Source organism: Hippopotamus amphibius, chromosome 16 (genome assembly GCF_030028045.1).
Source record: "Hippopotamus amphibius kiboko isolate mHipAmp2 chromosome 16, mHipAmp2.hap2, whole genome shotgun sequence".
NCBI lineage: Eukaryota > Metazoa > Chordata > Mammalia > Artiodactyla > Hippopotamidae > Hippopotamus > Hippopotamus amphibius.
Window position 1 is genome coordinate 4408516 of NC_080201.1, and position 20437 is coordinate 4428952.

Consider the following 20437-nt stretch of genomic DNA (forward strand, 5'->3'; position numbering starts at 1 on the left):
AGGTTAGAGACGTTACAGGACATCCACACAGTGGGATACCATGTGGCCCAGAGAGGGGCAAGGTCTACCCCTGATCCAAGCCTGCCGTGCCCTGCATCAGGTCCCCAGTTAACGTCACTCAGGGCACCCGCGCGTTTCCCGAACTGGTCCTGTCCCGCCAGCGCTGCGCTTTTAACTGCATGACTGACCGCTAGATGGCCCTCTCAGCGAGACTTCCGAGCAGCTGACCTGTTCCCTGTGTGTCTGTTAAGCCCCGTCTCCACGGAGCATGAGCTCCAGGTGGCAGGTGCCTCGTCAGCCTGGCCCACCCCACAGTCCCCAGCACGGGCACAGCCCCGCCGGCTCACGGTGGGCACTGAGCGAGCTCGTGCGAACTGACACAGAAAGCTGTCCAAGACATCGTTTAAGGGAAAAGAGCAAATCACACAGGCCACATACAGCGTGAGCTTCTTTAGAAGCTGCCACCCTGCGTGTTGCTGTGTGCACACGTAGAACGTGGAACTCTCTCTCTCTGACTAAGGGGCATCAGTTTGGGTGGGGTGGGTAGGGAGAGTGGAGGGGCAGAGTTGTCAGGAGCTTTCATTTTTTTAAGTCACATTTCTGTAATTTTTTTTCAGTGAAAATGTATTACCATTGCCGTTGGGGGGAAATAAGATTTGAAGGTATTAAAACATTAAAAAAAAAAAAAATCCAGAACCCCTCTTAAGCACTTGGAACTTATACGCCCATCCACGCACCGCTAAGACCTGGGATAAGCTGGCCGAGCTGCCCGCCGCCGTGAATGAGACGGGAAATCTCCGCACGGGCAAGACGTGACTGGTTCCAGAAAGAGCAGAAAGTTTGGAGAAAAAGGTGGAAGGCAATAAAAATCTCTTTTTAAAAAAAAAAAACAAAAAGATTTTTTTTTTCATTGTAGAAAATCTGAAAAGCTACAGAAAATTTAAAAAGAAAAAAATGGGGGGAAAAAATGTCAGCTGAATCCCCATCCAGTGACAGCCAGCCAGTGAGCGTTTGGTGTATGTTCCCCTGGTGGCTTAGAACATACGTGTGCACACACGTGCGAGCTCACCGTCCACACCGTGTATGGTGGACGCTGGGATGCGCGTCCTGGGTCCCCCTTCACGATGAAGGCTCGTTGCCCCGCTGTGACAGTTACACAAGATCATGTGTGTAAAGAACTCAGCACAGGGATGTGAAAAAAGGACCCCAAGTTAGCAATGGGGCCAGTGTCATCAGTAGGAACATGCAGCCACTCCAGTAGTAATTGTTCAGTCACTGTACCGTAAGCCAGTGAGTCTCACACTTGAACTTGTATCAGAATCCCCAGCAAACACAGATGACTGGGTCCCATGCCTGGAATTTCTGATTCAGTGGGTCTGGGGTAGAGCCTGAGACTCTGCACTTCGAACAGATTCCAGGGTGATGCTGCCGCTGGTCCAGGGACCTCACTTTGAGAACCAGAGACCCAGATGACAGTCTTAGAAGAGGACGCAAGGCGATCAAAGGCTCAATTACCATCAGCTGTATCTGCATGTATTTGGAAGCGCACAGAAATAGCTAGGACTTTAAACTCCGCATTCTGCTCTGCTGGGGGGTGGGTGGGGGTTGGAAAGGAGCAGAGAGGCAAACTCACCTCATTCTTGGGGCTGCACTGAACCGCCATCCACTTCTGCTCCGAACTGAATGGAATCTCTTTCTTGCGCACGTATGCATCTTTAATATCACTTAAGTCCATCTAGGATGGTAAAATGGGACGTTTTCAGTGAATCATCCTAAACCACTCGCTATGCAAAGCTCAGTCCATTGAAATTATTCATTATTCAAACCACCTCTGGTGGATGAGGAATCAATCGAAGCATTTAGCTCACAGAGAAAGGCCATTTGCTTTCAAACGTCCCACCCGAAAAAAAAAACTCTTTTCTCCTGTCCCAGGGGTGGAGCCAGATGGTCTTTGCCACAGCTTCTAGCTGGAACCTGTGGGGTTTCTGCCGGGATGAATGTTTCAGACTTGAAGTTGTGGCAGAAGAAGCCCCTGGGATAGTGGGGTGGCCCACGGTCACCACCTGGGGTCCCTGCCGGGACTGACATTCATTTGCTCTCTGATGGCTTTTAGGCCAGTTCCTTGACAGCTCTGAGCCTCAGTTTCCCCAGTGGTAAACCAATCCTAACCCATGCATCCCTTTGCCCCCCCAAGGGGTGAAAATGGGTTCTTAGGGGGCAAAAAAATATCTACTTCTTTTATGTATAAAGCACAGACACGCACACAGTACAGGAACAGATACACAGTACATCTGTGGTGTTAAAATCTCACGGCGGGAGTGATTAGAGAGAATACATCTAAAAAGCCTCCTTGGGGGGGTGTCATGAGTTGCGCTGTGTCCCCCAAAGACACATGGAAGGTCTAATTCCCCAGGGCCTGCGAACGGGGTCTGGTTTGGAAGCAGGGTCTTTGGAGGTGTAACAAAGTTAAGATGAGGTCGTTACTCCAGTATGACGGTGTCCTTCTAAGAGGAGGACAAGGCCACGTGAGGACCTGCCTCGCTCAGACAGGACCTTGAATTCTGCTGCTGATGTGGCCTCGAGTGGAAGAATTCCCGGTGCAGATGTCATGGACCTCCTACCTTCATTGCCAGGGCGATCAAGGCGCCCTCTGTGGGCTGCCCCATCACGGTGCTTTTTTGGATGATGGCGTTGTTGGCGACGCGGCCTGCCTGGAAAGGGAGGTTTCCGAAGGTCACGTGTTAGTGTTTGGAGCCACACGCACCGGGGTCCCAGGCTCACTCAGGCCTGAAGGCTTGGCCCATTTCTGGAGCTGGGGTGGGAGTGGGGGCCAGGGACAAGTTTACTCTTCAAAATACGTCGGAGCCCGGATCTTCAAAATCCACACGGTAAACATTTACTCTGCTGAATGCTGGCTGTCACAAAGCCGTCATGAGGCGCTACCACGGGAGGGCAGGCAGACTGGGGGTCGCGCGTGTTGGGGGATGGCCAGTGGCCGCTCACGGGGACGGGGTTTCTGACTGGCGTGACGAGGCACCCCGGAATTACACTGTGGTGATGACTGCTCAGCCTTGTGAACACTCTAAGACCCACTGACCTGTACACTTTAAAAGGCTGAATTCTGCGGTGTGTGACCTACATCTCAATTTAAAATAATAACCGAAAAAAGAGAAGTAGAAACAAACAGACAAAAAGAGCATGGGTGTGAATCCTGGCTCCCGCCAACGCGCTGGGTGACCTTGGCTACTCACACTACCTCTCTGAGCCCCTGTTTCTTTTTCTCTCTTTTTTTTTTGAGGCCGCACTGTGCATCTTGTGGGATTTTAGTTCCCCAACCAGAGACTGGACCTGTGTCCCCTGCATTGGGAGCATGGAGTGTTAACCACTGGACTGCCAGGGACGTCCTGAGCCCCTCCCTGTTTCTTAAACTGCACAGCTGAGCTTACGGGACAGGCCTCGCAGCGTCGCTGTGGAGGTGGGACCTGCACGGAGGGGATGGTGGTCAGACTTCGGGTGGGGAGGGGACATGAGCTCCTGTGAGGATGCGTACGGCTCATATTTCAAGTCCTGACAGTCACGACGGGCAGTGCTCATCCAGCAAGCAGGGAGGAGGAAGGCGTTCCTAGCTCTTCCCTTGCCTCCCATGTTTCCATCTGCATCCCAGCTGCTGTGACAACCTGACCCTTGAGGGTGGCCCAGTCGTCACCGAGAGCCCAACTGCTGTCGCTCTTCCCAGAGACAACCCCCATCAGCTCTGTTTGAAGTGCGTATTTATTTCCACGGTGGCGCTTTTGACACCTACCTCCACTAATTTCCCCACTGAGACATTGGAAAACTGCTTAATGACTTCCTTTGAGGGTAAAAGACAGACAGTCCCTTGGCCATTGTAGCCAACTCCGCTGACCTGCAGGGCAAAGCCGAAAAAAGCGGTGTCACTAGGAGTCAAAGATATGCTCCCCGGGTTGGCCCATGTCTCTTTTCTGGGGATTCATTCCAAGGACATGGTCCCACCACGAGCAAGGCTTCCAGGCTGAAGGTGTCCCTGCAGGACTGTGCGTTCATCAGGTACCTCACCAGGTGCCGTGCTGCAGTAGATTGCAACGGGGCATTCTTCAGCCAGTAAAAATTACGGTTAGGAAAACCGAGTCGTAGCATATAAGAGTGCTTATGTTCTAGCACGGGGGTGGGCAGGCTCGTCCTCATAGACCCAGATAGCATACGTGGTAGCCTTCGCAGCCCACACGATCTCTGTCGCGATTACTCTGCAGCTGTGGTGTGGAAGGAACCACGGACGATGCACAAACACAAGGGTGTAGCATCGTGCCAACCAGAGGGTGGCTGCCTTCCATCGGTCATGTTCCTTGCTGCTATTTGTAGCAAGGAGGCTGTCCAATAACCCACTTTTGTTTCTTCCTTATTGTTTTCTGGAAGACTCTGTGTGCTTTCTCTGGGAGGGAAAGGATCTGGCAGGGCACAACTTGGTCTTGGACCTTGTAAATTCACACGGACTCACCTCGGCGTGGAGCCCATCAGACGTTACAAGTTGGGTGACAGTCATTTCATTGGCAGTCAGAGTCCCCGTCTTATCAGAACAGATGACGTTGCAGCAACCTGGCACCAGAAGACACCAGAGTTTATAGGAAAGAGAAGTCATCACCACCAACTCTCAGACTTAGGAAACACCCCGGTTGAATTATCATGGCACTAAAATGCCCATTCAGTCCAACTCGTAAGAATTCAACCAGTTGGACTCCCTCACCTAACGTCTCCACGATCGGCAGCTTCTTCACAATGACCCGCTTCCTGGCCATCCGCAGCACTCCCAGGACCAGCGTAACCGTGACGACGATGGGCAGACCCTCAGGAATGGCGGCCACAGCCAGGCTGGATGGAAGAGGCCAGACGGGTCACCTTTAACACACACTTAATGATGACGTGAGTCCCAGCCGGAGTTGGCAACGTGTTTCCCGGGCGAAGCTTGTCCGTGGTTTCCCCACCTTCTCTGTTCCACTCTCTGCTCCCAATCCCATGATACACCTGCATTTTTCTTTAGCGGCCATTGCTCTGAGCTCTCCCCCTGCAAAACCCTGCTCTCCTATCAGACATCCACACTTTAGTGTGAATTAGTCTGTTGTTCTGCCTGCTTAAGTGCTTTTGCATTTAAACTGTTGTCATCAATTAGAGACAACAGTGTTGGGCCCTATGAAAGAAGTTTCCAGAATGAGACAATAAGGGGGAAATGGAATTTTTTGGTTCAGAAGGTCCTCCCTGAGTCCCTTGAATTTTACTTTAAATTGATCTGGTGGTTTAGACACTGCCTGTGAGAAAAGCAGACCAGGGAATGAAGCTTGGGGGAGGGGCAGTGACACAGCAATGCCTTTGCCTAATGTAACAAGCAGGCTGTTTTGCGGTCTGCTCACTTCCTTAGGACCCCCACCCCGGACTCTTTCTCTACCACATGACCCCGCCCTCCCACAACCACGGTTGATTGGATTAGAGGAGAACATGTGACTCGAGCTGAACCAATGAGCTTCTCCCTTGGGAAACTGCATAGGGACTGAGCACAGGGTCCCCTTCGTGTGGGCAGGGTTGTGTCTTGGCAGCGACCTCAGGCCAATGGGGGAGGCTGGAGAGCGGGGGGCAGACTGCAGGGCCGTGGGGTGAGCAGAGCCACGCCACACCCGGCTGTGGTTCACCCTTGGCACACTGGAGTCCCGCAGCTAGTCAGTAAATATTTGCTGAATGAACAAACAGGAACGAGTGAATATACGGCAAGTGCAGAAGCCCAGACCCACCCTGGCCTAGGATGTAGTGAACGCTCTACACAGGTTATTAACCAGCAAGCCCCGCTGAGGCTGACCATTCAACCAAAGCCACACACGGCTTCCGTGTTTCATCAGACCTACGGCGCTGCTGATGGGGACGGGCCCCATTCTCTTGGGCACCACGAAGAAAGGAAAAACACTGCCCATCAACCAACAACACAGGGCTTTCCTACCTCACTTGTGAGAAGCAGTCTGACTTCAGAGAAGGTACCAATAAGAGGTGAAAAAGAAACTGCATTTTAGAATCAAAGGAATATGGTATATGCATTGTGGCCTTTCACCCGGAGGCAATGGAGAATACAGGGGTAAGTTATATAAACCAAGATTACTGAATTTGGTCAAGGGACTGTGCCCGGTTTCTACGGTGACAGCAAGAAGGCTTCCTTGGTTTTATGACACAGGCTGACAAGACCAGCTAAGCAAACATTTGCGAAGGGTTATCACAGGCACTTTCCTCCTACCTGTGGGAGGGGCATTGTGTGTGCCTGGATGTTTTCATAATAATAAAAAATTAATTGGCAAACTAATAAAGATTAGAATAGACCAGAAAAAGCAAGTAGACCTTGGGTCATCTTGAATATCACTCAGGCAGAGGGAAGTAGGATAAAGTTTTTAAAAAGAATGATTCTCATGCTATTTAATTTGGAGAACCTCTTCCTCACTGGCTGTCCTGACATTTCTACCTTATGACTGAGAGGTTTTGAGTGATTTCACTTCTGCTAAAAACTGAGGAACCTCATCCTTGCAAAGTCACAAGTGAAACGAAGAGAGTCAGTTTTCTCTCAATCGCAAGTTTACCACGGACCAAATGGGATGAGGGGGATGAAAGGGGCTGTTAAGACAAGAAATCAGAAATGAGCTTGGGGAGGTGGGGTTGCAGTGGACACAGGAGCCTTTTCTCTTACTGACCTGGAAATATTTAAGTCTTTTTGGCTCACAGAACTTCCTGTGGTTTATAAGATGGGATGGAACGCATCCTTACTTGGGGGCAGTTTTCATGCACCGTGGCCTCTGAGAGCTCTGCTCTTTCTGGGAGCCCCTCGCGGCTGGGGCTCCACCCACTGCCACCACCCCCGCCCCTGAAGACCTAGTCACCTGAGCCCTCTTTTCGGGCTCACCCTTCTTCCCTGGCCCCGCCTCTTGCTGGAGCCCGACTGGGGTAGTTGTAGCCACGGCCTGGCTGCTGAGAGTGATGCTTCCTGAACGGGCAGCATCAGCACCCCCGGGGAGCATGTCAGGAATGCAGTCTCAGGCCCCGCCCCCCCCAGACCCACTGAGTCAGAGCCCAGGCAACCCACGTGGAACAAACTCTCCCGGGGATCCTTATGTGGTGAGGTTAGTTTCGCTCAGGTCCAAGACCCCCTGCTCTTCAGCATCCTCCTCCGCTGGGAGGCCCTGCCCTCGCCTCAAACTCCACAGTCCACAGTGCAGCCCGCCGCCCGTTCCCTGCTCCCTTCTCCTGCTCCTCGAGACAAGCCAGGGGTCACACCTCCCATCACTGTCCTGAGAGTGGCCAACCCGGTTCATCTCTCCGCTGCAAAAGAATGGTAGGAATGGCCTGGCGTGGCGCGTGGAGAAGGATTCCGAGGATGTGATTAGAATTCAGAGGAAAAGGGGCCATGAGTTTCCAGTGATCAGCCCCCTAACTGACCCCACTGTCTGGTCCTGCCACCAGCCCGGTGCAGCCTCCCCCCGGGCTTCCGCAGATGCGCCGGGCTTGCTCCACTTCCACACCTCTGCCCCGGCCACTCCCCAGCCTGAACGAGAACGCCCTGCCCACCCTCAGCAGGCTCCGCGTCTCTCCAGCTTCAGCTCCTCCGAGAAGCCTTCCGCAGCCACCTTTCCCAGGCACGTCCCTTCCCACCTCCCTTTACATCTCTCTCAGCCGTCATTTCCTTTGCAGCATTGATCACAGGTTGTGATTATTTTGCTAACATTCACTTATAAGTGTTCACGTTTACTTTCCTCACAAGCCTGCAGACCCCGTGGTCCAGCTCCATCAGCACTGGATGATGCAAGCACATAGTAAACAGTTGCTCAACAAACGTGTGGGGCGAATAAGCAAACCAATTGCCACAGCCGCCACGGAGGGTCGGGAGCGGGAGGGGAGTTCCTGCCTGCCCGGAGCTGGCGGGGGCACTGACCTGGGCCCTGGCTTCAGATCGTAATGCAGTCTGTCTCCTCCACTCCCTGACCCTGTAACTACAGGAGAGCGTGTTGTTGGCCTAACCCTCAGCTTCTCCATCTGTGAATTTGGGACCGGCCTGCGCCACGGAGCTGTGTCTGGATGGACAAGGTCACGGGCTCCTCCCCAGCCCCTCCCCCTCCTCGACACGGCCATCAACAGACCCTGGCTGTGTCACCTTCACTTTCTCCAGGATTCCAGAACCCGCTCACCTAGCATGGTCCATACTCAGACACTGACACGGAAGGATAAACGGCCATCGAAAGCTCTGGGTTCTATTTTCCTTTATACCATTCATGGCACGTAACTCAGGATATAAAGTCAGACAACCCCACTTGACTTGAGATCGTGACTTCATCCACTCAGAGGAACAGCCTGGGCTCTGTGATCTAGAGCTTCGCAAACCCTCTCCTCTGCCAATAGCCAAATGTGCCGATGAGCCTGGCAGGTTTCAGGGAAAAGGCCTGAAACCCAGCAGGAACATCTGTACAGCACTAGCCTGATTTGCATGGTTCCAAAGAGTTAGCGGGGGAAGACCCAAGCCCTGGTATCAATACATTTATTTATAGCTTATTTAAAGTGAAAACCTAAAGACAATTGCTGTTAGGGCATTTTTTCTTTTTTTTTTTTTTTTTTTGGCCATGCAACGCACATGGCTTGTGAGCTCTTAGTTCCCCAACCAGGGATTGAACCCGGGCCCCAGTAGTGAAAGCGCCAAGTCCTAACCACTGGACCGCCAGGGAATTCCCAACAGGGCATCTTTTCTTTTTATACTCAGATTTAGTCTGATGTGCGGTTTTCCAAATACAAATGGTCTGCCATTTGTATTTTGCTTTTATGGTTTTTGTCACGTGTGTACCTTCTGTATTCTAACTGCATATTGGTCTTTAACCAACTCTTTTTTCTTTTTCTGTTTCATGCCCCCAGGATTTGGCGTTAATGAGATTTTGCTTGCTAAGGAATGGCAAAGCGTCTGAAACCAGACAGAGAATTTTCCAGCTTCCATTCGTTCAAAAAAAGGTCACTGAATAGTTTCATAATAGGACACACCTGCCCACAGGTGGACTTTGCCGGCCTGCCTCTCATTTAATGCACACAGTACAGTGTCATTAAAAAACAGGGCATTTGGGAAGACTATACATATGTATAACTGAATCATTTTGCTGCACAGCGGAAATGAACACAACATTGTAAATCAACTATACTTCAATTAAAAAGATGAGGCGTTTGGAATCTTAAAAGCCCTGCATTTGAATCTCTTCCATTGCTAATTGCCAGGTAATGGTGTCCATTCACTTATACACAGACGAACTTGACCCTGTACCAGAGATGTGTACAATGAACCCCTAAAGCAAGGTCCTCTCGCCCACGCTGGCCGGCACTGGGGAAGCAGCATCCCACAGCCTCCACCCCCCACGGAGATGCCCTGGTCCACTGTGAGGTGCGTCGCTGTAACTTACTGTAATGACAGTTACAACATGGCTCTTTGCAAACAGTTTCCTTTTCATATATAAATAAGAAAGGCTCCAAGGATCCTTGGAATAACAGCTTTCCTAATTACCTGCTTTATGTTTTCTTTTGTTTTCTTTATTGCGATATAATTTACATACCATAAAAACCTGACCTTTCAAAGTATGTAATTCAGTGGTTTTTGGTATATTCAGAGTTGTACAACCATCACCACAATCACTTTTAGAACCTTTTCATCACCCCCGAAAGATACCCCATCAGTGCGGGGGTCCCTCCTGATTCCCTGGCCCCTGGCAGCCACTAATTTACATTCCGTCTGCATGGATTTGCCTATGTGGGGTATTTCATAGGAACAAAGTCATACAGCATGTGGCCATCTGTGTCTGCTTTCCTTCCCTTAGCCTCACGTCTCTCTGGCATCCACTCTGTAGCGTGTCAGTGCTTCACTCCTTTTTCTGGCTGAATAATACTCCACTGTATGTTTTTTATCTGTGCATTACTTGATGGGCAGGTATCTAAGTTTGTTTACATCATGGGTTTGATGTCCTAAGTATATATTTTTGCTCACCGACATTAAAATAATTTTCCACATATCATCTAAACCACCTTGCAGACGACAACACAAGGTGGGTGGGGGGTGGTCACCCTGAGGAAACCACCAGGGCGTGACATGGCTTCTCCACACCCCCGATCGCCAGCTGCCCTTCACTGGGCCATGCCCTGTTACTGGCACCCTGTGTCCCCAGGCAGCCGTGGAAAAGCTGCGGCAACTTCACTCCCCCACCCAGAGCCTGCCTCCCCCTGCCCGCCTCTGCTCCTCCACTGGAACCCGGGGTGGGACGGTCACCTATGAGCGTCACCAGGTGGGGGAAGGGCAGGTTCCCTGGGCTTAAAGTCAAGGCCCCGACCCCCAGCCCTGCTGTCAGCCGTGTGGCCTCGGCCACCTGTCCTCTGTCCTCTCCTGCAGCCGCCTCCGTACATCAAGGACCGAGTTCCAAATGCATAACGAGAAAATGCACCCGCCACGCTCTGTATGGCTGCAACCACCCACACAGGGCACCCAGGGTATCCTTGCCGCGCCCCTCGGAGGGGCTGATGTCACCCTCATTTACAGAGGAGGAAACGGAGGACCAGAAAGTGAAGACCCTTGCCCTGGGTTGCATGGCTAGCGGGTGGCAAAGGCAGAATCTAAACCTGGGCGGGCTGGCTCTGGCGTCCGCGCTCAGCCAGGAAGACCCAGACCCAGGGTGACAGGGACTCTCAATCATCAGCGTTCACTCCTTTTGCAGACATTCGCTGGGCACCCCCACCCGCCAGACAATATGCTACGGGGAGACGGCAGCTCGCGGGGAGGGGATGCATCCGCCCCACGTCGTTCCTGCCCCCCCGAGTCCCCACCTTCTCTCGTGCACAGACGAGGGGGGAGGGCCCGGCGCCCTTACCTGACCCCGATGGTGAACATGCTGAGGAGATGCTTCCCTTGCAGCCAGCCCGTGAACATGATCAGGCCTGGGAGGAGACAAAAACGCACATGTATGTACACACGTACACCCGTGCGCGTGCACAAATACCTTCTCCAAAGGATGAAGGCATGCCAAACTCACTTCCTCAGAGTGTTTACAGGAATACAGACACAGGACAATTGTGAATAAACTCAAACACCTGCCATCTCTCCCCTTTATCTTCTTAAGGAAGAAACTCCCCTGCCTACGAGAAAGAGGATGCTTTTACTTTTTCAGGCAAGGATCAAGCCAGTTCAAGTAAAAGAAAGAAACAGCCAACCAGTTTACTGTGGGCTGTTTTCAACATTTCTGTATTATTCCAAAAGCTCCCCGTGGGCTGTATGTGCCCAGGACTTGCCCCGAGATGTCTGATGTGGTCCTGTGATGCGCAGATGGGCCACTGTCTCTTGACTGACTTTATCCTGCGTATTCAGGATTAAATACATTCCTTTTTCCATTTTTCTCCTTCATCAATTGTTGACCCAATGTTTACTAAACACCAGGCACTGTGCTATGCACAGGCCACACGGACAGTCAGAGATGGACCCTCCAGGCACAGGAGTGGCACGGGTCCTGCTGGGACCTTTGGAAGTGCTGAGATGTTTTGGCAATGGGGAAAAGTTCAGGGGCCACCAGGCGTGGCCTCAGTTTCCTCATCCGTAAAGTGGGGAAAGTGACCATGTCTTCCTCGAGGGCTTCTTTCAGGATGTAAGATGTGACAACGCACCTGGAGTACGTAGCACAGCTCCTGGCCCACAGGAACGCCCCACCGTGAACTGCTGTGGCCACCGTTAGCAGACAGGTGAGGGGGAACGTGAGAGGTGAGAGGAGTCGCCTCTTGACACATCCTGGGAGACGTGCTGAAAAGCATCAGCTTTGTTTTGCAGGGAAAGGGGAGCCAGGGCAAGTTTTCTGCTGGGTAGTAGTGGTGTGTACGTGTGAGTGTGTGTGTGTGCACGCATGTGTATGCTGGGGTTAGGGAGGGGGCAGAAGATCTGATTTCTTAGGGGCTATTTTCATGCTATGATTAGCAACAGGATTCAGCCGTCAAATGAAATCTTAGCTGGAACCAAAATGAACTCAGATGCAAAAGATTAGTGGGGGGAAGCTCTCAGGGGTGGAGCCCTGCCCCTCCCCTGGGGGCCTCCCTGCAGTAGGAGGCTAGAGCTTGCTCACGGCGGGCTCACCAAGAGCCAACTGTGCTCATTTCTTCCCAAATCCACGTTCGGTAACTTTGCATGGGTAGCTTGAAATTGGCCACTGTGAGTATTGACACCATGGAAACTGGCCTACACCTGCTTTCTCCTGCAGCCGGTTGTTAAGCTTTACCAGCACACTACAGTTTCCCCGCATCTCCTCCTTGGACCCTCTGAGGGTTCAAAACGCCCACCCGGCCAGAGCAATTCTTGAAATATTTATTTTAAGAAACCCCCAAATGTCTGAGTGGTAATCATGGGCCTGGCCATGGCCATGCTAATTTACATTCTAATTTAACTTGAGGAATAATGGCTTATACAAGGCAATGACCTTGCGGGACCTCTGACTTGGAACTTCTTTTAAAAACAAATTTCACCCTGTGGAAAGACCTGCTAAGAGCATCTATTTGACAATCTGCCTTGAAGCACACCTACTTGGTATTTGCTCTTGGGGCCATCATTATGGCCCAGTCTCTTCTGGCAGCCCCAGAGTCCACAGCAAGTGGTGGAAAGCTTTTCCCATAACAGGTCACATAGTAAGTAGCGTTGGCTTTATGGGCCACATGGTCTGTTGCAGCTCCACTCGGCCGTTGCAGTGTGAGAGCACCTATAGTTAATACATCAGTGGGTGTGATCACGTGCTGATAAAACAGCATTTGTGAACACTGAAATTTGAATTTCAGATAACTTTGATGTCATAAAATATTATTCTTCTTTTGATTTTTTTCATCATTTAAAAATGTAAAAAAAAGTCTTGGCTTGTGGGCCACGCAAAAACAGGTGGCAAACCGGATCTAGCCTGGGACTCACAGTTTTCATCCCTTGCTCTGGAGTGTAAATGGGCCCTGTGGGCAGCCGGGGCCACGTGGGCATCCATCCATCCATCCATCCTGCCCCAGATGCCAGGCCAATGTAGCCCCGAGGGTGGCAGGTGAATGGATACAGAGCCACTTTCCCCTCCTGCATCCATGACAGACATCACTAATCCATCACCGTCCTCTGCCACCAAGCCTGAGCACAGCCTCCAAATCCTCTCACAAGCACAGAGCCTCCTTAGTTGTGATCAGACTTGTCAGGTTAAGACAAACCCATTTCCCACCACTGCTCCAGGACAAAATAGGGCAGAGAGGAGGGAAGAGGACATAGAGCTACTTGAAAACAGTAAATCTACTGATTGAGCAAACTCTGAGCACTAAATCCAAAGCTGACATTTGGAAAGGAGATTAGATATTAGAAGGTTGGGAAGGGGTGGCTGGGGAGGAAAGAGCGGGCAGGTCTGTTCCAGCACGACAGAACTGAGAGCTCTGACTTCGGACCATATCCTCTAAACACTTTACTAAATTTATTAAAGGAGATACCTTCCAGGCCTTTGAATATATCCTTTCCTCTGTCTGGAATTCCCAATCTCTCTTTTTTTTTTAACTTGGCAATCTCCTACCCATCCCATAAGACCCAATTTAATGTCACCACCTCTTGGGAGCCTTCCTGACTCTCTCATGTAAAATTAACTGTTATCTTCACATTTCATATTTGTTCAGGTGTCTCTCTCCTATTTCTCTGGGGTTCTTCAAAGGGCAGAAGCTGTGTTTGACTCATCTTGGTGGTCCCAGAACTTATCACAGGGTCTAGCATGTCATAAGATACTCACTAAATGACTTAATGCATCTAGATGGCCAGAAGCACAACAAAACTGCAGCTGGAAGGGACAGCTATTTCTCCCAAGAACTTCCTCCGCTCTGCAGTTCTAGCCAGACTCACTAGTGCTTCCTCTCATCACTGCTTGTGCTATGAGCAGTGGTTGATTGGTTTGTTCCTTTATTAACTCGTTCATTCAACCAATGTTTATTGAGAATCTACAGTGGCCCAGGCACTGGTTGATCCTGAAAGCTGGAAACAAAGGACACAGACTCAAAGCCAGAGCTGGAGACAGCAGGAAGGAGCAGGTGAAGGGACCAGGGCAGCCCCACAGGCATCTTCAGGAGTATGACCTGAATTTAGCTCTGCAGCATCGTGTAGGTACTGTTTGGTGTGTTGCCAAAGGCCAGGAGGCACAAGCCCAGGCACAGCATAGAAACCTTGCTGGGTGCACCACCAGACTACATTTCCCAGTCTCCTCTGCAGCTAGGTAGGCCATGTGACTTCATTCCAGCCAATCAAGAATGGACAGAAGTGATGACTTCACTTCCTGGTCCCTGCCTTAAAAATTTCCCCCCACAAGCCCCCCACCTGCTGCCTAAATTGAGTTGTGGCCCACCTCCCAGGACCTGCAGGAAGGCAGAGCCAACAACAGGGTAGGGGCCTGGGCCCCCAAGTCAGCGTTTGGAGGTGAGCTATCCAGGAAAGCCATTCAACCAGGAACACGCCCACGGACTGTGTCGTGAGCAAGAAATAAATTCTGACCACGTTAAGCCATTAACGTGTAGGGGCTGCTTGTTACAGCAGTTAGCTTATTCTGACTAATACAGAAACCTCTTGTAACTGTGCGAGAACCTCTGATCCCAACCCCCAATCCTCACCCAGATGAGTGGCTAGGTATTTGAGAAATAGCTGTGGATGCTCAGGACAGCTCCCCCTGCCCCGCCCCATCCCCATCCCCTCCAGGACCCAGTGCAGAAACTGCTTCACCCACCAATTATGCCGAATGAGAAAAGCGTCAGCTGCTTCCCCAGCTTGTCCATGCTCTTCTGCAGAGGAGTTTTAGGCGTCTGAAAGGATGAGAACAATGGGTGTGTTAGATGACATCCCAGCAGTGTCCCCCAGCTTCTGCTTGGATTTTTTGTATCTTAAGCTGAGTGACACAGGGAGATCAACTCGATGATGGGTGGTGACTTAGAGGGGGTGGGGTAGGGAGGGTGGGAGGGAGTCACGGGAGGGAGGGGATATGGGGATATATGTATAAATAGAGCTGATTCACTTTATTGTACAGCAGAAACTGGCACCACAGTGTCAAGCAATTATACTCCAATAAAGAGCTTAAAAAAAAAAGCTGAGTGACAATGACACAGGGACACATGTATAAGAATTCAATGACTGCTACACTTCAGATCTGTGCATGTCACTGTCTGTAAGTTATAGCTTGACAAAAATCCTAATGTTTTAAAATAAAAATTTTTTTAAACTGTACTCACGCTAACCATATCACCCTTATTCCTACGGAGTAGGCGGGGCTTGTGTCACCAGCTGAGAATCACCTCAAATCTCAGTTTATAAAAACCCAAAGCCCCACAGCCCTCACCTCTTCAGCCTGCATCATCTTAAACACTTCCCCGAACTGGGATCTTTCTCCGGTTCCGATCACGACGCCCTGCGTTTAGGAGAGAGGCGCGTGAGTTCTGAGGCTGAAAGCGGCAGGCGAGGGAGGCCAAGGCCCCTGGGCAGGCGGGGGCTTACCTGCCCCTTCCCGTACTGCACCAGGGTCCCCATGAAGACGATATTGCTCAGGGTGGCGAGGTCGCCACCGCCCGTCAGTGGGGTGTCCGTCTTACTGCTTGGCTCGGCTTCTCCCGTGAAACTGGACTCGTCCACCAGGAGGTCTGTGACCTGGGGAAGTGAAGGCAGAAGGTGTGGCACCCGCCCTCCCACCTGTGAGCTGGTTTTCAAAGCCCAGCCTGGTGTCTGGCACCTTAATGTCACTGCCAACAGACAGCAAACAGGAACTGCTGAAAGCAGGCAACAAGCATCAGAACACGGCCTCAGGTGCCTCCAAGAATCAGAAAAATGTGCAGCCCCTTTCAGAAAACATAAAAGTCTCATATCCTATTTTAATATTATTTTAAATTTTAATAAAGTATTTAAAGAACTTGGGCAATGGTTACCTTAGAATATTCCTTTCAGCATCCATTTCTTTCCCCAACACCCACATCCCACCCACCCTGGAGGTTCCCATACAATCTGTGTGGTGTGAACAGCACTGATCCGGGTTACCCAGTGACTGCCTAAGGGGATGTCGACACCCGAAATGTATACATGGCACAGATACGCCCACACGCCGTACCTTTCCAGGGTGGCATTTCCAGAACCCCTACTATACCCCAGGCCCAGTGCGGAACACTTCACAAGGCTTATCGCTTAATCCTCACACCCTCCATGAAAGGTGCTATTGTTTTCTCCACTTTACACTTGGGGAAACTGAGGCATGGCGTGATTAAGAAACCCGCTCAAGGTTACACAGCTAGTTAGTGGCAGAGCAGAGGTTTGAACCAAATGCAGTAGCTCCAGAGACGGCATTCTTAACCGTCTTGCAAAACTGACCGCAAGCTCAGTGGATATCGCTCAAGAGGTGAGTCTCCTGTGGCCAGAACCGTGCCAGGTACCACTGAGGACATGCAAGGCATCTAGACGGGGCTCTGCCTCTAAGGACCTTCTCATTTAAGCAAAAAAGAGCAACTGAGAGAGAGAAGTCATCTTTTCGCAAACTCACGAGAGAACAGATCAGCATTTCTTAAATAGAGGTCTGAGAGTTCTCTATAATTTCAAAATTTTACAATTCAACAGCAAGCAATCTTTACAAAATATTCACATTGCCATGCGACCCCAGTCCCCAAGGATGACAGGTGCCACCACTTGCCTAGTAGTGCCCATCGCCCCTTCCTCCTTCCTAACAGAACCCCGTGGTGCTGGGAGGGACGGTGTGCCCCCTACCCCGCCCCCAGCCCTATTTCCCAGCTTCCCCGGCAGCTCACGGTGTCTCCCCACTCTGGACCATGGGATGAATGGTCTTGGGGAGATCTGTGAAGGTGGCTGAGCTGACAGGTCTTCTTTGCCCTCCTCGCCTTTCTCTTTCTCTCCGCCTGGGTCATCGTTTTCATGGCTGGAGCTCCAGAAGCCATCTTATAAGTATTAAAAGGATGACCACTCCCCAGGAGGGCAGAGTGGGGGGCTGGGAGGAACCCAGGTCCTTCCTTCTGTGGTGAAGCCACCAAATCGGCCGTGGACACGGCACTTCTGGACTCTCATCATTTGAGAGAGGAATAAATCCCTGCTCGTTCAAGCCCCTCTATCTACCTCAATCTATCATCACGAACACAACTGCCAACTGATCTAGAGTTTGTGTTTTTTACCAAATGAGCTCCTGGGCAGCTCTTAACCCACAATGAAAGGAGAACTAGGGGAAGTGAGTCGCCCGGCACCACCAGCTGCTCACCCCATAGGCCCCGGGCAGCAGAAACTTGCACATCTCCATGGCAAGCAGAGACCCCTCTCCTCCCAGCACCCCACCTACACGAAAAGGACAGAAGCCCAGAACTCTGAGCACCGGCACCAGTTCACCTTCTCTGGGGCCAGGTTCTTGGGAGTGGGCACAGGCGGGCACTGCCCCAGGTGCCGAAGGCACAGGGGGAAGGAGAGCTGGCCCTGCTCTCAAGGGGCACAGACTGGAAGAGGGGTCTTAACCCCATCCACGTGAGAGGGCACGGGCAAAAAAGGACAGAAAGTTTGGTCCACCTGGGGACCTGTGTGGGGACCAGCATGACTGGAGTAGAGGATGTATGGAAGGTGTGGTTGGACCCCAGTTGTGTTGCGCATTGGTTAAGAAATTTGGATATTACCTTGTAAGGAATGAGGAACCAAGTAAAGTCTTGAGCAGAGAAGGATGGACATGGCGGGGGGGAGATATAAAAAAAAAAGATGCTAGGCATTGCAAGAGGTAGGCCAGTTGCATTGGGAGGGGAAGCATACAGTCCAGGAAATACAGCCCAAGTGAAGCATAGTACGGCTCTCAACGAGGCAGAGGGAGTGAGCATAGATGGAAGCGTTGGACAGAAAGAACAAGGAGAGAACTGGCAGCAAGTGGAACTAGGTAGACAGGTTTATTTGTTCTTATTTTAATTCCAGTCTTTACACTTGTACAAGACCATCTGAATGCTAACTGCACGTCCAAGAGCCCCCTGTACCTCCATTCTGGTCTCCCAATGGACCCAAGAGGGCTAGAGACTTCTTAAAAGTTCTTATTTTTTTTAAAATCATATTTGCATATTTGTGACTTGGGAAGCTTTAGTTTTTCCATTTACAAAATGGATGAGTGAGGAGTTAGAACAACATTTTCCCGCTTGTGACTTGGGGAACCCTCTTTCACAGGGAGTTAATTGGTGCTCTATGGAGAAAGGGTTCCATGGTGAAAAAAAAGTTTGGGAAACATGGTGTTCTCTTTACTGCAGGACTTGTCAGGTCCTTTACTATGCAAATAGGTGCTGAGACTCCAAGTGGGAGACACGGGGCTGGAAGGTCGCTAAGTCTCTTCTTGGTCCGACACTAACCCCTCCAAACACATCGAGAACCACATAATCAAAACTCATTTTAACTTCCGTTGTTTAAAGAAAGACCAATTAGAATATAACCTGCTCGCCCAGTTTCTCGATTGGTCAAGTCAACAAGACTTTAGTGGATGCCTGTGATACGCCCAAAGAACTTTAAGTCAGACTTTATTTCAAGAACTTTGGAAATCAAGTTCTCGAAACAGAGCGTGCTTAAGTGCTGAAAAGGATGGTGCTAAGTTAGAGGACAAGAGTGATTCAGGGAAGAAACACTACTGTTGATGCTATGCCAATGCCAATGCCCATTTGCTGAACGCTGGTATTTTCTCGTGAAATACTCAAGACCATCCCATCGGAAAGACGCTGCCCTGCTCCCCACTTCACCGATGAGAAAACTGAGGCTCCGAAAGCTTAAGAAACTTGCCCAAGGTCTCAAAGGCGAGGTCATGTCAGAGATGAATTCTAGTGCATTCTCTCAGCTCAGGCTTCAGCTCTCTCGGCTGAGTCTGGGGTGGAGCAGTGCGGCAGGCCAGGCAGTGAACAGTCAGAAGGCAGAGTTTAGTCTTGATCCACGTGGCGTGGGGGCCACTGCAGCTTCCAGGGCAGGAGGAGGCCCACAAACACAGAGCTTTGGAAGAGGGCCTTATGAGGGGATGTTGTATGGATAAGATGGGGGAGGCTCCAGCTGGAGTGACAGCAGCAGTTGCCCAAGCGTGAGGACCTTTCACAGAAAGAACCCCATTAATTGGCCACACATTCAAATGTGAGGAAACAGAGCTCAGCCAGCTGATCAAGGTCAACATCAGCAGGGATGGGTCACGGTGATGGCATGCATCCTTGATGGGACGTGAGGAGAAGGGCCCTGTATCTCCAGAGCCTTCTTCCCCCAAACTCCAAAGTCTAAGCATGAAAAAAGTCTAATTAGACAAACCCCAACTGAGGCACATTCTACAAAATACCTGACTAGCCCTCCTCAAAACTGTCAAGGTCATCAAAAACGAGGCAAGTCTGAGCAACTGTCACAGCCAGAGGAGCCTAAAGAGACACGATGATTAAATGTGACATGGGATCCTGGAACCAAAAAAAAAAAAGGGGCATTAGGGGAAAACTGAGGAAATCTGGTAAAAGTATGGGCCCTAGTTAATAACATGCCTTGACTGGTTCATTAACTGTAACAAAAGTACCCTAATTTATGATGTGGACAACAGGGGAAATGAGTGTGGGATATGTGGGAATCCTCTCAACTACCTTCTCGATATTTCTGTAAATCTAAAATGGCTCTAGGGACTTTCCTGGTGGTCCAGTGGTTAAGAATCCGCCTTCCAATACAGGGGACATGGGTTCGATTCCTGGCTGGGTAATTAAGATCCCCCATGCCGCAGGGCAACGAAGCCTGTGTGCTCTAGAGCCCGCGAGAGGCACAACTAGAGAAGCCCGCGTACCACAAGGAAGAGCCCACGCACACAACGAAAAATCCTGCGTGCTGCAACTAAGACCCGATGTGGCCAAATATTTTTTTTTAATGGCTCTAAAAAAAAAAAAAAGTCTGTTTTTCTTAAAAAGAGGAAAGGAAGAGAGAGATGAGACAAAGGTGCTCCCCTGCAGACAGCTGGCCAGAGAAGCAGGAAGAATGGGGGCGGGGGAGCTGGGAAGGGAAGAGGACGCAGGTGGGGAGGTGGGGGTAGGTTTGGATGTATTGGAATGGAGCTGGGCTATCTGTCCAACTGTCCATCTGTCTCCTACGAGGGGCTGGGCATTCTTCTGGGCCCTGGGAACCCAGCAGCGACGAGATAAACTTCCTACCTTCGTGGAGGGACTGACAATAAACAGAAAAGCAAACAGACACTGGAAAGAACAGCAGGTACCTGGCGGGGGGAGGGGTGGAGCAGGGAGGGGAGGTGACGCCTCAGGAGAGGGGTCGGGGAGGGCAGTGAGGAGGGGACAGTGCGCCACGACCTCAGGAATGAGAAGGGCTAAGTCATGCTGGTGGAAAGTGGGTTCTAGGCAG

General features: G+C 50.8%; 1 protein-coding gene across 3 annotated transcripts in view; it reads right to left on the reverse strand.

Moving 5' to 3' along the window:
* ATP2C2 (ATPase secretory pathway Ca2+ transporting 2) overlaps window positions 1-20437 on the reverse strand; it is a 75960-nt gene that overhangs the window by 10474 nt on the left and 45049 nt on the right. For 2 of the 3 annotated variants that reach the window (XM_057713575.1, XM_057713574.1), the window contains exons 8-16: window positions 15569-15718; window positions 15414-15482; window positions 14808-14883; window positions 10923-10989; window positions 4760-4884; window positions 4514-4611; window positions 3803-3904; window positions 2622-2711; window positions 1634-1735 (exon numbers count right to left, since the gene is read on the reverse strand). In XM_057713575.1, coding sequence (XP_057569558.1) covers window positions 1634-1735; window positions 2622-2711; window positions 3803-3904; window positions 4514-4611; window positions 4760-4884; window positions 10923-10989; window positions 14808-14883; window positions 15414-15482; window positions 15569-15718 — 879 coding nt within the window. The remainder of the gene's footprint in view (window positions 1-1633; window positions 1736-2621; window positions 2712-3802; window positions 3905-4513; window positions 4612-4759; window positions 4885-10922; window positions 10990-14807; window positions 14884-15413; window positions 15483-15568; window positions 15719-20437) is intronic. The other variant, XM_057713576.1, reaches the window with a different exon arrangement.